The following is a 12,320-nucleotide window of genomic DNA, read 5'->3' on the forward strand; positions in this document are numbered from 1 at the left end:
TATGAGTGAAAACATATGATATCTGTCTTTCTTTGACTGACTTACTTCACTTAGCATAATACCCTCCAGTCCCATCCACGTTGTTGCATCCATTCTCCATTTTTAAATCGGGTTGTTTTCTTATTATTGTCTTTCAAGAATTCTGTATCTAATCTAGATACAAGTGATCAGATATATCATTTGGAAATATTTTCTTCTGGTCAGGGGCTTGTATTTTCATTCTCTTAACAGGTGTCTTGCAAAAAGGTGTTCTTGAAGTCCAACATATTCATTTTTTCTTTTATGTACTGTACATTTAGTGACATCTCTAAAAAAATGTCTACCAAGCCCAAGGTAAAAATATTTTCTCCGATGTTGTCCTCCAGAGGTTTTGAGGTCAAGAGACTGAACATACAAATGGACACTGGCCAGACCATATATGAACACAGAACTCTTGACCCACAATGCTGGAGCAACTACCTCCAGAAGCTAAACCACAGCCCATGCAGCGAAAGTGCTCAGGACTTGGTTAACAACTCCCAGATTCCCTGGTGTGTGGCCCCACTTCTAACTCAGAAGGAACCAAAGAAAGCTAAACAGGCTTCCAAACCAGTCACACAAGATGTGCCATTTCTAGTAAGCTCACTTCCAGCTTCCCTAGAAAAACAACTTCAAATCAGGGCTTACCCGGGCGAGTGCCTCCCCCCTCCTCTCTCACTATAAAGCTTCCCCAGTCCCCTGCCTGCCTCTGAGTCTCTGCCATCGCAAGTGGCTGACTCCCTTGTCACAGTGCACTCTGAATAAATAGCCTCTCATTATTCCCATTTGGGCAGTCTTCATTTATTTCCACATAGTTTCACGTTTTACATTTAGACCTGTGACACATTTTAAATAAATTTTTGTAAACGGCACCAAATATGAATTGAGGTTCATTTCTGTTGTATGTGGATATCCAATTGTTCCAGTCCTCTTTGTTAAAAAAGTAATTACACTTTCTCCACTCGGCATCTTTGTTGTCCATATATATGTGGGTCTATTTCCAGACCCTTTCTTCCATGAATCTGTTTGTCTTTATACTGGTTCCACACTGTCTTGTTTACTATAACTGTATTATAAGGCTTGAAATCATTTAATGTTAGTATTTCCATTTTATTCTTCTTTTAGAGAGATTTAAGTTTAAAATATCTTATGTATTTCCAGTGTTCTTTCTTGCTTCGTGTATATTCATTTTCCAACTAGTATCATTTTCCTGCTGCCTGAAGGCTGGCTTTTGCATTTCTTACATTGGAGTTCTACTACAAATAAATCCTTTCAGCTTTTATCAGTTTGAGAAAGTTTTTATATCACCTTCTTTTTTGATTAATTTTTAAAATTGAAATGAAACTCATATAATAAAAATTAATCATTTATTTTATATTTTCTTTAAAATTTTGATGTTTATTTATTTTTGAGAGACAGAGCATGAGCGGGGGAGGGGCAGAGTGAGAGGGGGGACACAGAATCCAAAGCAGGGTCTAGGCTCTGAGCTCTTAGCACAGAGCCCGATGTGGGGCTTGAACTCATGAACTGCAAGATCATGACCTGAGCTGAAGTCAGATGCTTAACCGACTAGGCCACCCAGGTGCCCTAGAATTAATCATTTTAAAGTGAACAAATCAGCAGCATTTAGGACATTCACAGTATTGTACAACCGCCACCTCCGTCGACCTTCAAAATATTTTCATCACACCCAGATAAAACCTCATTGAACGACTATGCACCAGCCCCCTCTTCCTCTAGCACTTGGCAATCAACCCTCTTTCTGTTTCAATGACTTTATCCATTCTGTGTATTTCTCATAAATGAAATTTTACAATATGTGACTGTCTTAGTTCAGGCTGCTATGACAAAAATACCATAGACTGGGTGGCTTAAACAGTGAATATGTATTCATCACAATTCTGGAGGCTAGGAAGTCCAAGATCAAGGTATTGGCTGATCTGGTCTGGTGAGGAAAATTCCTGGTTTGCAGATAACTGCCATGGTGGAGAGAACAGAGAGAGAGGAAGCAAGCTCTCTTGTACTTCTTCTTATCATGGCACTAGACTCATCATTAGGGTTCCACCCTCATGGCCTAATTACCTCCACAGAGTTCACAGCAGCTAAGACCATCCCCATGGGGATTAGGGTTTCAACATATGAATTCTGGGGGGGATATAAATATACGGTCCATAGAGTGACCTTTTGTGTCTTGCTTCTTTCACTTAGGATAATGTTTTCAAGGTTCTCCCATGTTGAAGCATGTGTCAGTACTTAACTCCTTTTTATGGCTGAATACTATTCTATTGTATGGTTTGTAGCACATTTTGTTTATCCATTCATGTGTTGATGGCCACTTGAGTTGTTTCCACCTTTTGGCCTTTGTGAATAGTTCTGGTATGAACATTTATGACTTGTTTGAGCCTAAAGGATTTGCTGGATCAGATGCTAATTCTATGTTTAACTTTTGTTGTTTTTGTTGTTTTAGAGAGAGAGGGTGAATGGGGGAGGGGCAGAGTGAGATAGATAGATGATAGATAGATAGATAGATAGATAGATAGATAGATAGAAAGAAAGATAGATAGATATGTAGAGAATCTTAACCTCGATCCCCTGACCCTGGGATCATGACCTGAGCTGAAATCAAGAGTTGGACACTCAACCAACTGAGCCACGCAGGTGCCTCTACATTTAACTTTTTAAAGACTCTTCAAACTGCTTTTCACAATGACTGCTTCCTTTTTACATTCCAGCAGCAGTGTTATGTGATTCCTGTTTCTCTACCTCCTCACCAATACTTGTTATTTTCCTTCTATCATCATCATCATCATCATCATCATCTTCATCACCACCACCACCACCATCCTGATAGGTGTGAAGTGGTATCTCATTGTGGTTTGGGTTTGTGTGTGCCTAATGACTAATGGTGTTGAGCATCTTTTCATATGCTTATTGGCAATTTGTAAATCTTCTTTGGAGAAACATCTATTCAAGTCCTTTGTCCATTTAAAAAATTGGATTGTTTGTCTTTTTGTTGTTAACTTAATTTTTGAAAAACATTTTCACTGGGTATAGAACTCTAGGTTCATAGTTTGTTTTTCTTTCACTGGTTTAAAGACGTTTATCCATTATCTTGTTTTGTTTCTGAAAAAGAACAAAACAAAACAACAACAACAAAAAATCCTAATGTCATCCTTTGTCCTTCTGTGTGTATAATGTATCTTTTTCCTCTGGTTGCTTTTAAGATTTTTCTCATAATCATTGGTTTTGGTCAATTAAATGAAGATGCACTTTGGTATTGTTTTCTTTGTATTTTTAGTGCTTGGAGCTTGTTGAATATTGTGGATCTTGATCTTAATTTTTTACAAGTTACACCAAATTTGGAAAATTTTCAGCCATTTTTTATTTTAAAATGTTTTTCTTATTTTAGAGAGGAGAGTGATCTAGTCCCTGGTACTCTATTCTGTCTGGGAGTGGGAGTCTCATGTGTGTAGTTTTGAGACTCATAGTTTCATAAGACATAATAAGAAAATCAGTGGCCTCTTACCCTCTACTCTGCCCCCTTTTTCTGCTCTCTAGGCATCCTCTTGCCTCTTTGGCTTTTTTGTTCAGGATTACTTATATATTTCTAAACAACATGCTTATGTTTACACACCTCCCCCCCCCCCACCTTAAATGCTGTCTGTTTCTGGAGATAATGACCTCCCTCCTCCACATTTCACAACCCCTTTTCTCCCTACATCCTGCCAGTATGATTACGTCATCATTTCCGGTCAGAACAATATTCAGGGTTGATAATATTATGACTGTCATTTTGTTTATAGCTATGCCATGTAATCAGTTACAGGTATGGTTTTTGATACTAGTTTTCATTTTGTTCTTAGAGTTATTGTCTTATGTTTGTATTTACATGTTTTCCCAAGTCCCTATTACTAATTCAGCCCCAAACTCTCTACCTCTTCAGCTGACTAACACATGAAGCATCCCATTGGTTGTATAGTGTCCATCCACTGAAGCCTGAAGGCATCTTGTTCCCATTTTGGATAGTGATCCTCTAGGCCTGCCCCACAGCTGTCGTTCTGGGGTCCCATCCAGAGGATTGTGTTGGCTTCTTTTCTTTTAATTTAAATTTTAGTTAGTCAGCATACAGTGCAATATTGGTTTCAGGGGTAGAATTCATCACTTACATACAACATGCAGTGCTCATCACAGGTGCCCTGCTTAATCTCCATCACCCATCTAGCCCATCTCCTACTCATCTGCCTCCATCAACCCTCAGTTTGTTCTCTACAGTTAAGGGTCTCTTGTGGTTTGTTTCTCTCTCTTCTCTTCCCCTCCTTCCCATATGTTCTTCTGTTTTTTTCCTTAAATTCCACATCTGAGGGAAATCATAGGTATTTGTCTTTCAATGATTGACTTATTTCACTTAGCGTAATACATTCTAGCTCCATCTACGACATTGCAAATGGCAAGAGTTCATTCTTTTTGATGGCTGAGTAATATTCCATTACATATATGTATACATATATATTTAATTTTTTTTTTTACTGTTTATTCATTTTTTTGATAGAGACAGAGAGTGAGTGGGGGAGGGGAAGAGAGAGAGGGAGACAGAATCTGAAGCAAGCTCCAGGCTCTGAACTAACAGCACAGAGCCCGACATGGGGCTTGAACTCATGGACCATGAGATCATGACCTGAGCTGAAGTCGGACACAACCGACTGAGCCACCCAGACGCCCCTATATATATATATATATATATATATATATATATATATATATATATATCTTCTTAATCCGTTCATCAGCTGATGGACATTTGGGCTCTCTCCATAGTTTGGCTATTGTTGATCATATTGCTATAAACATTGGGGTGCATGTAGCCCTTCAAATCTGTATTTTTGTATCCTTTGGGTAAATACCTAATAGTGCAATTGCTGGATCATAGGGTAGTTCTATATTTAGTTTCTTGAGGAAACTCCCTACTGTTCTCCAGTGTGGCTGCACTAGTTTGCATTGCTACCAACAGTGCAAGAGGGTTCCCCTTTCTCCACATCCTCGCCAACACCTGTTGTATCTTGTTAATTTTAGTCATTCTGACAGGAGTGAGTTGCTATCTCATCATGGTTTTGATTTGTATTTCCCTGATGATGTTTCCCTGATGATGAGTGATGTTGAGCATCTTTTCATGTGTCTGTTAGCCATCTGTGTGTCTTCTTTGGAAAAAGGTCTATTCATGTCTTCTGCCCATTTCTTAACTGGGGTTGTTTGTATTTTGGGGGTTGGGTTTGATAAGTTCTTTACAGATTTTGAGTACTAACCGTTTATCAGGTATGTCATTTGTAAATTTCTTATCCCATTTGGTAGGCTGCCTTTTAGTTTTGTTGATTGTTTCCTTCGCTGTGCAGAAGCTTTTTATCTTGGTGAAATCCTGATAGTTCATGTTTGGTTTTGTTGCCCTTATCTCCAGCAATGTGTCTAGTAAGAAGATGCTACAGTTGTGGTCAAAGACGTTGCTGCCTGTGTTCTCCTCTAGAATTTTTATGTTTTCCTGTTTCACATTTAGGACTTTCATCCATTTTTAATTTATTTTTGTTTATGGTGTAAGAAGTTTCATTCTACTGCATGCTGCCATCCAATTTTCCCAGCACCATTTGTTGAAGAGATTGTCTTTTTTTTCCATTGGATATTCTTTGCTGCTTTCTCGAAGGTGAGTTGACCATATAGTTGTGGGTTCATTTCTGGGTTTTCTATTCTGTTCCATTAATCTATGTGTCTGTTTTTGTGCCAGTACCATACTGTCTTGATGACTATAGCTTTGCAGTACAGCTTGAAATCCAGAATCGTGATACCTCCAGCTTTAATTTTCTTTTTCAGGATTGCTTTGGCTATTTGGGGTCTTTTGTGGTTCCACAAATTTTAGGACTTTTTGTTCTAGCTCTATGAAAAATGCTGTTGGTATTTGGATAGGGACTACAATAAATGTGTAGATTACTTTGGGTAGTATAGACATTTTCACAATGTTTGTTCTTCCAATCCATTAGCATGGATTACTTTTCCATTTCTTTGTGTCCCCTTCAAATTCTTTCATTAGTGTTCTATAGTTTTCAGAGTATGGATTGTGTTTTCTTCTCTCTCTCGGGTTCTGTCTTTGGTTTCCTGCAACCTGTTTTTAAGGAAGGAAGCTGGATGAGGAGATAGCAGGACATCTTGGTTCACAAAGAACTGTCTTTTGATGGAGACCTGTGTAATTATATGTGAGTTGGTCTAGTCACTCCTTATTTTTACTCAACTGCTACCAAAGAGTTAAAGATAAGCAGCTGCAGAAATGTGCATCCCTCACACTGCCCTTCCATCATGAGGTGTGGTTATCAAGATGGTGTGTGCACACTTTCACTCAGCTTTACCTCTTCTGAGATTCCCTGTTGTCACTTAAAGTTTAGGAAATGCCAAAAGCCCACCTCAACCTGCCAGCTGGGTTGATCCAAACAGTCAATAATTTGTCCGTTTCTAATAAATTATGTATGTGTGTGTATATGTATATACTTACATATATGTATATACTTACACATATGTATATACTTACATATGTATATACTTATATATGTATATGTATATACTTACATATATGTAAAACTTACATATATATATGTAAGTTTTCATGAGATGAGAACTTTTTGAACGAGGGAAAGCTTAAAGATCTGTTCCATAGCAACAATCCAAGAATAGCCCAGTCTCAGTGAGAGGAGAAGGAGCACCGAGAAAATCAATACACATCAGCACACCCCTGGGACACCACTGACAGTGAAAACTTTCTGGTTGCATTGCAGCCCCCGTCCTCATGTATCTTTGCACAATTTCTACTTTTCTGCAGGTGATCTGGGAGACTTTGCCACTCAGAGATTATGGCACAAACAGTTACTAAAATCACAGCATCAAAATAGGCTCTTGATCATTTCTCAGTGGCAGTGGGCTTCCAGTAGACTTAGCTCCTCCCCTTGGCCTCTGCACTTATTTCATGCACGAAAGTGGCTTCAAACTCTGTGTGCATAAATGAAGTGACCAACTTCAGAAGAGTGGCCTCAAAGTGTCAGTTTTCCCACCTCCCCTATGCTTGTCCTCTTCTAATCGTTCTGTCTTCCTGTTTCTTATATTTCAGGGTAGGAAAAGGACCTGTGCTGAGAAGATGAGTCTCAAGGTTGATTTGGAAACAAACTTTGCTGAATGTGTCTTAAATGCAGGAAAGATCATCCTTGGGGATACACAAAGGAAAGAAATGAATCCTGAATTGCGGAAAAAACAGAGGGAAAACATCTTGAAAGCAATATGTGCTCTGCTGAATTCTGGTGGCGGAGTGGTCAAGGCTGAGATTGAGAACAAAGACTACAATTATGAAATCCATGGAGTAGGCCTGATGATGCCTTCAATTTTTAAAGACTATTTAGATGAGATGCAGCAGGGAGAACTCTTTTTGATTTTTGTGAGATCCTGGAACGCAGATGCCTCTGGTGTACGAATCGCTACCTTGTGCTCCAATTTGCACTATAGATACAGAGCATCTACTGATGTCATGGATTCTAAGGAAGCATTGGCATTCCTCAAAGGGAAAACTCAGACTCTTAGGAATACTGATTCCAGTTCATTAAGTCCACACAAAGTTCAGGTTGGTGTGCGAAACGAGTATAACATAAGGGCCTCAGCTGCTGCTGTATTCGCTAGAACTCAGCTTCAGTACCTAGAAAAGCTCAACTTTACTAATTCCCTCCACGTTGAATTTAAAATGTTCTCAACAGAGGAGTCACAGTGCTTTCACGAGAGTCTCCCCAGTTGTGTTTCTGCATTTGCAAACACTGAAGGAGGGTATATATTTTTTGGTGTGCATGATGAGACCCATGAAGTCATTGGATGTGAAAAGGAGAAAATAGATTTTGACATGTTGAAGGCTTGTATTGATTCCTGTATTAGGAATCTCCCTGTCCATCATTTCTGTACACAGAAGCATGAGATAAAATATGCTGTCAAATTCCTTGAAGTACACAATCAGGGGATCCTCCATGGATATGTCTGTGCAGTCAAGGTGGAACAATTTTGCTGTGCAGTGTTTTCCAAGATGCCCAGTTCCTGGCAGGTGAAGGACAATTGTGTGAAACAGCTGGACACGAAGCAATGGATAGCTTGGATGATGGAAGCCGACCCAGGTCAGGGAGCAGAATCCACAATGATTATAATGTTCATTTGGGGGGACAGAAGGGGAGAGGTGAGGAGGGAGGAACTAGGGTATTATTTCAAGATCTAGGCAAAGAAAAGTACTGTCTTAATTGCACATGCCTGATTTGTGATTTCCGATAGATACAGTTGGTAGGTCACTGCACTTCACTCCCTCTGCCTATCTTGAATACCCTGCATTCAGCAAAAAGATGTTGCCCTGGGCTAATAGACCTACTAGAGGTTGGTGCAGGGGGCTGTCTGACCTAGTAATTTTTATTTTCACTCCCTTTCTTGTGTTCATTTTGAAGTCTCTTCTTTACCTTTCTGAATATGAACTCCTTTAATTATTCAGGAAATTCTTTTTCACGTGCACATATGTGTCATCTTTAACCCAACCATCACTTTTCCCTGCCTTTCCGTTCTTGGTCCCTGGAATAAATATTCTCCCTTTCTCATCGCCCCTCTTCCATTCTGAACCCAAACACAACTAGTCCATGGCTAGCTCTCTCCTTTCCTACTTTTCCTTTTCAAAGTGAACATGTGCTACTCACCAAGAATGATAAGCCAGAGTAGTATTGGTGATGTACATCCCACTTGGAAAAAGAAAGTCCAAGATGAAATGAGACAAAATAAATTAATGGTAACATCTTCAAAAGTCCACAAAAATAAAGAACATTTCAGAGTCTTCTCAGAAATATGTATCCATTGAACTTTATTCCTTCTTTTTAAAAAATTTTTATTTATTTATTTTGAGAGGGATAGAGAGAGCACATGAGCGGGGGAGAGAGGTGAGGTGGGGAGGGGGAGAGAGAGAGAGAGAGAGAGAGAGAGAGAGAGAGAGAGAGAGAGAGAATCTCAAGCAGGCTCCATGCTCAGTGTGAAGCCTAATGTGGGGCTCAATCTCATGACCATGAGATCATGGCCTGAGTCGAAATCAAGAGTTGGATGCTTAACCAGCTGAGTCACCCAGCACCCCAAACCTTATATACTTTCTAATTGTATTTTTAAAATGTAAGCATTCTAAAAAATAAAACATGAGTTTCAATAGAATACAATTAAATGAAAACTATTGCTCCATGTAGTACCTCACCCTGCCCAAGATATCAATAAACTTTCTTGAGTTGACTCAGAATGTATACACAAGGATCTGTGGGCCAAGGCTTTGGGTTCTAAGACAAAGTGAAAGACTACAACATAGCTTAGCTATAATTTGGAGTCTGCATTTTTGCATATTGAACTGTTACTTCTTACTTCCTAAGATCTTTCCAGATTTTCTGAGATGGTCCTTGCATTGAGTTTGTCATCCACTACACCCCGCAGCAGGACTGTGTGCACTCATAAGAATTTTGAATGTCTGGAAGCACAGCAAAAACGTATCTTTCCAGGTAATTCATGTCTGGTTGCTTTGGAACATGTTGGTTGTTCATTCATATGAAAAAAACCCTGGACTCCTATTTATATTATAGAAAAAAAAATCAATTCCAGAAGGTTTAAGGACTTAAATGTCAGAAACAAACCGTTGAAACTTTAGTAGATGTACACAAATAATTTTGCATCATTGAGGTAGGACAGGATTTCCTACACTAGACCTAAAAATATTAACCTTAAACAAGAAGATTGATAAATTTCACCACACTAAAATTAAGAACTTATGTTACTCAAAAGATACCTTAAAGAGAGTGAAAGAATCCATGACAAACTTGAAGAAGATTATGAAATTCATGCAGTTGACAAAGAACTGGTATCAAGAATATACAAAGAATTTACAAAACTTGTTAAAAGCACAAACCACCTCGTAGACAAATACACAGTAGTTATAAAGATGTATTTCTCCGAAAAGGAAACACGCATGTCCAATAAACTTAGGAAGGGCTGTTCAAGCTATCAGGATGAGTGAAACGCACTTCAAAACCACAAGTAGATACCATCCTACACTATTTAATTGAAATAACAGATGTTGGAGACGTTCTGGGTAATCAGAATCTTTTTTTTTTTAGCGAGATACAGAAAGAACGTGAGGGGGGAGAAGAGCAAAGGGAGAGAGAGAATCCCAAGCAGGCTCCATGCTCAGCACGTAGCCCAGTGCGGGGCTCAGTCCCACCACCCTGGGATCATGACCCAAGCAGAAATCAAGAGTTGGATGCTCAACCAATTGAGACACTCCAGCCCCCTAATCAGAATTTTTGTACATTGCTGCTATGAATTAAATTGGGTTAGGGGCGCCTGGGTGGCGCAGTCGGTTAAGCATCTGACTTCAGCCAGGTCACGATCTCGCAGTCCGTGAGTTCGAGCCCCGCGTCAGGCTCTGGGATGATGGCTCAGAGCCTGGAGCCTGTTTCCCATTCTGTGTCTCCCTCTCTCTCTTCCCCTCCCCCGTTCATGCTCTGTCTCTCTCTGTCCTAAAAATAAATAAACGTTGAAAAAAAAATTTTTTTTAAATAAAAAATAAATTGGGTTAATCCCTTTAGACTAAATTGGTCATTTGGATATTATACCAGTCAGTAACTTTTTCTAGTTTCTAGGGAAGCATGTGTACATATGCATCAAGAGATGTCTAAAATTGGAGCGATCCCCGTGACTGCTCTAGGTTACTATTTGTATTGTAGTATATTCACCTAGTGGAATACTATTCAGCAGTGAAAATGAATGTACTACAAATATATGCAAGCATAAGGCTGAATCTGAGTGACATAAGTATATCTTGTCATGACTTTACTCATAGATTGACCCAATTCTTTTATTGATTGTGTAGTGTTTCCTAGTATTCCTAAACATAGATGTTACTAATTTTAGCTGCTTTTATTGTAAAATATACTCTATGTACAGAAAGTACGTTGGGTGTAGAGATTACTTAACTAAATTTAAACTTTAAAAAAGAATAATTAGTACGCAGCAAAACCTGTGTAACCACCACCTAGGTCAAAAAATAGAACTTTGCAAACTACCCTGCTACCACTTCTTTAACCAGTCCTTTCTTTGATGGAATTTTATATGACACCTAATTTTTTTCTATTTTCAACAATGCTACAATATACATTTTTCTAAAAATGCCTTGAGGTGTTCCTTAAAGATAAATTCCAAGTAGTAACAATTGCTGGTACCCTTCGGTGAACGTTGCCAAATCGTAATTCAAAACATAGACCAGAATCCACCAAATGGTATTATCATGGCATTTCTCTTCTAGAAGAAGCTTGGAATCATTTTGTTCCACCTAAAAGAAAAGGACATGTGGAGATTATTTTGATGGCAACCACATGAAATTGATAAATGACTTTGGGAAGAATTGTCATTTTTACAACAGTGAATTTCCTCATAGGTGAACATGGGATGTTTGGCCATTTATTAAATTCTTCTTTTACTATATTTCATCAAACCCAAGGAAACAATATTGTATTATTATTTTATTTACCACGAATAAAGAAAATATTGCCAATTAAATTAGAAGATGTATCTTGATTTCAGAGATATTAAAGTACACTTATAATCAGTGAAATAGGTTACATCTCTTGATTGTTTCGGTTGTATCTGTATTGTTGCTATATATGTCAAATTTTATTCCTAGAATGATAAGTCAGCCAGAGAAAGACAAATACCATATGACTTCACTCCTATGTGGAATTTAAGCAAGAAAGCAAACAAAGAAAAAAAAAAGAGGCAAACCAAAAAACAGACTCTTAACTATAGAGAAAAACTGGTGACTATGAGAGGGGAGGGGTGGGGGGTGGGTGGAATAGGTGATGGGCATTAAGAGTCACTTATCATGATAAGCATTGAGTAATGTATAGAATTGCGAAATCAATGTATTGCACACCCGAAACTAGTGTAATACTATATTCTAACTACCCTAAATTAAAAAGTTTAAATTTATTACTAGAAGGAGATCCTTATATGATAATAATTTCTGATTGTGAATTGCTGGCATTTAGGAAAGCTCTTAGCTTTAAAATATACATTATACCATTTCCAAACATTTTACTTAATAATCGTATTAATGTAAAACCAAAGGTAGTTTTGAACTAACCTTTCCTATGTTTATATATTATTCCTTTACTTAGTTGAAATCGTTGCTCAATAATTTGTAAATGATGTTAAATTAAAATAGGAGGAGGAGGAGC

The 12,320-nt window shown here is 38.3% G+C and overlaps 1 protein-coding gene across 18 annotated transcripts in view; it reads left to right on the plus strand.

Moving 5' to 3' along the window:
• Nucleotides 1-12,320, plus strand: part of LOC125151770 (schlafen family member 5-like) — a 36,889-nt gene that overhangs the window by 4,247 nt on the left and 20,322 nt on the right. For 9 of the 18 annotated variants that reach the window (XR_007146945.1, XM_047833215.1, XM_047833211.1 and 6 more), the window contains exons 1-3: nucleotides 5,308-5,707; nucleotides 7,157-8,195; nucleotides 9,465-9,590. Coding sequence is in view for 17 of the 18 variants with exons in the window: in XM_047833215.1 (XP_047689171.1) it covers nucleotides 7,184-8,195; nucleotides 9,465-9,590 (1,138 nt within the window). In the remaining variant the exon portion in view is untranslated. Of the gene's footprint in view, nucleotides 1-5,307; nucleotides 5,708-7,156; nucleotides 8,196-9,464; nucleotides 9,591-11,389; nucleotides 11,868-12,320 lie in introns of those variants that run through there. The other 9 variants (XM_047833200.1, XM_047833201.1, XM_047833202.1 and 6 more) reach the window with 6 other exon arrangements.

This window comes from Prionailurus viverrinus, chromosome E1 (genome assembly GCF_022837055.1).
Source record: "Prionailurus viverrinus isolate Anna chromosome E1, UM_Priviv_1.0, whole genome shotgun sequence".
Classification (NCBI taxonomy): domain Eukaryota; kingdom Metazoa; phylum Chordata; class Mammalia; order Carnivora; family Felidae; genus Prionailurus; species Prionailurus viverrinus.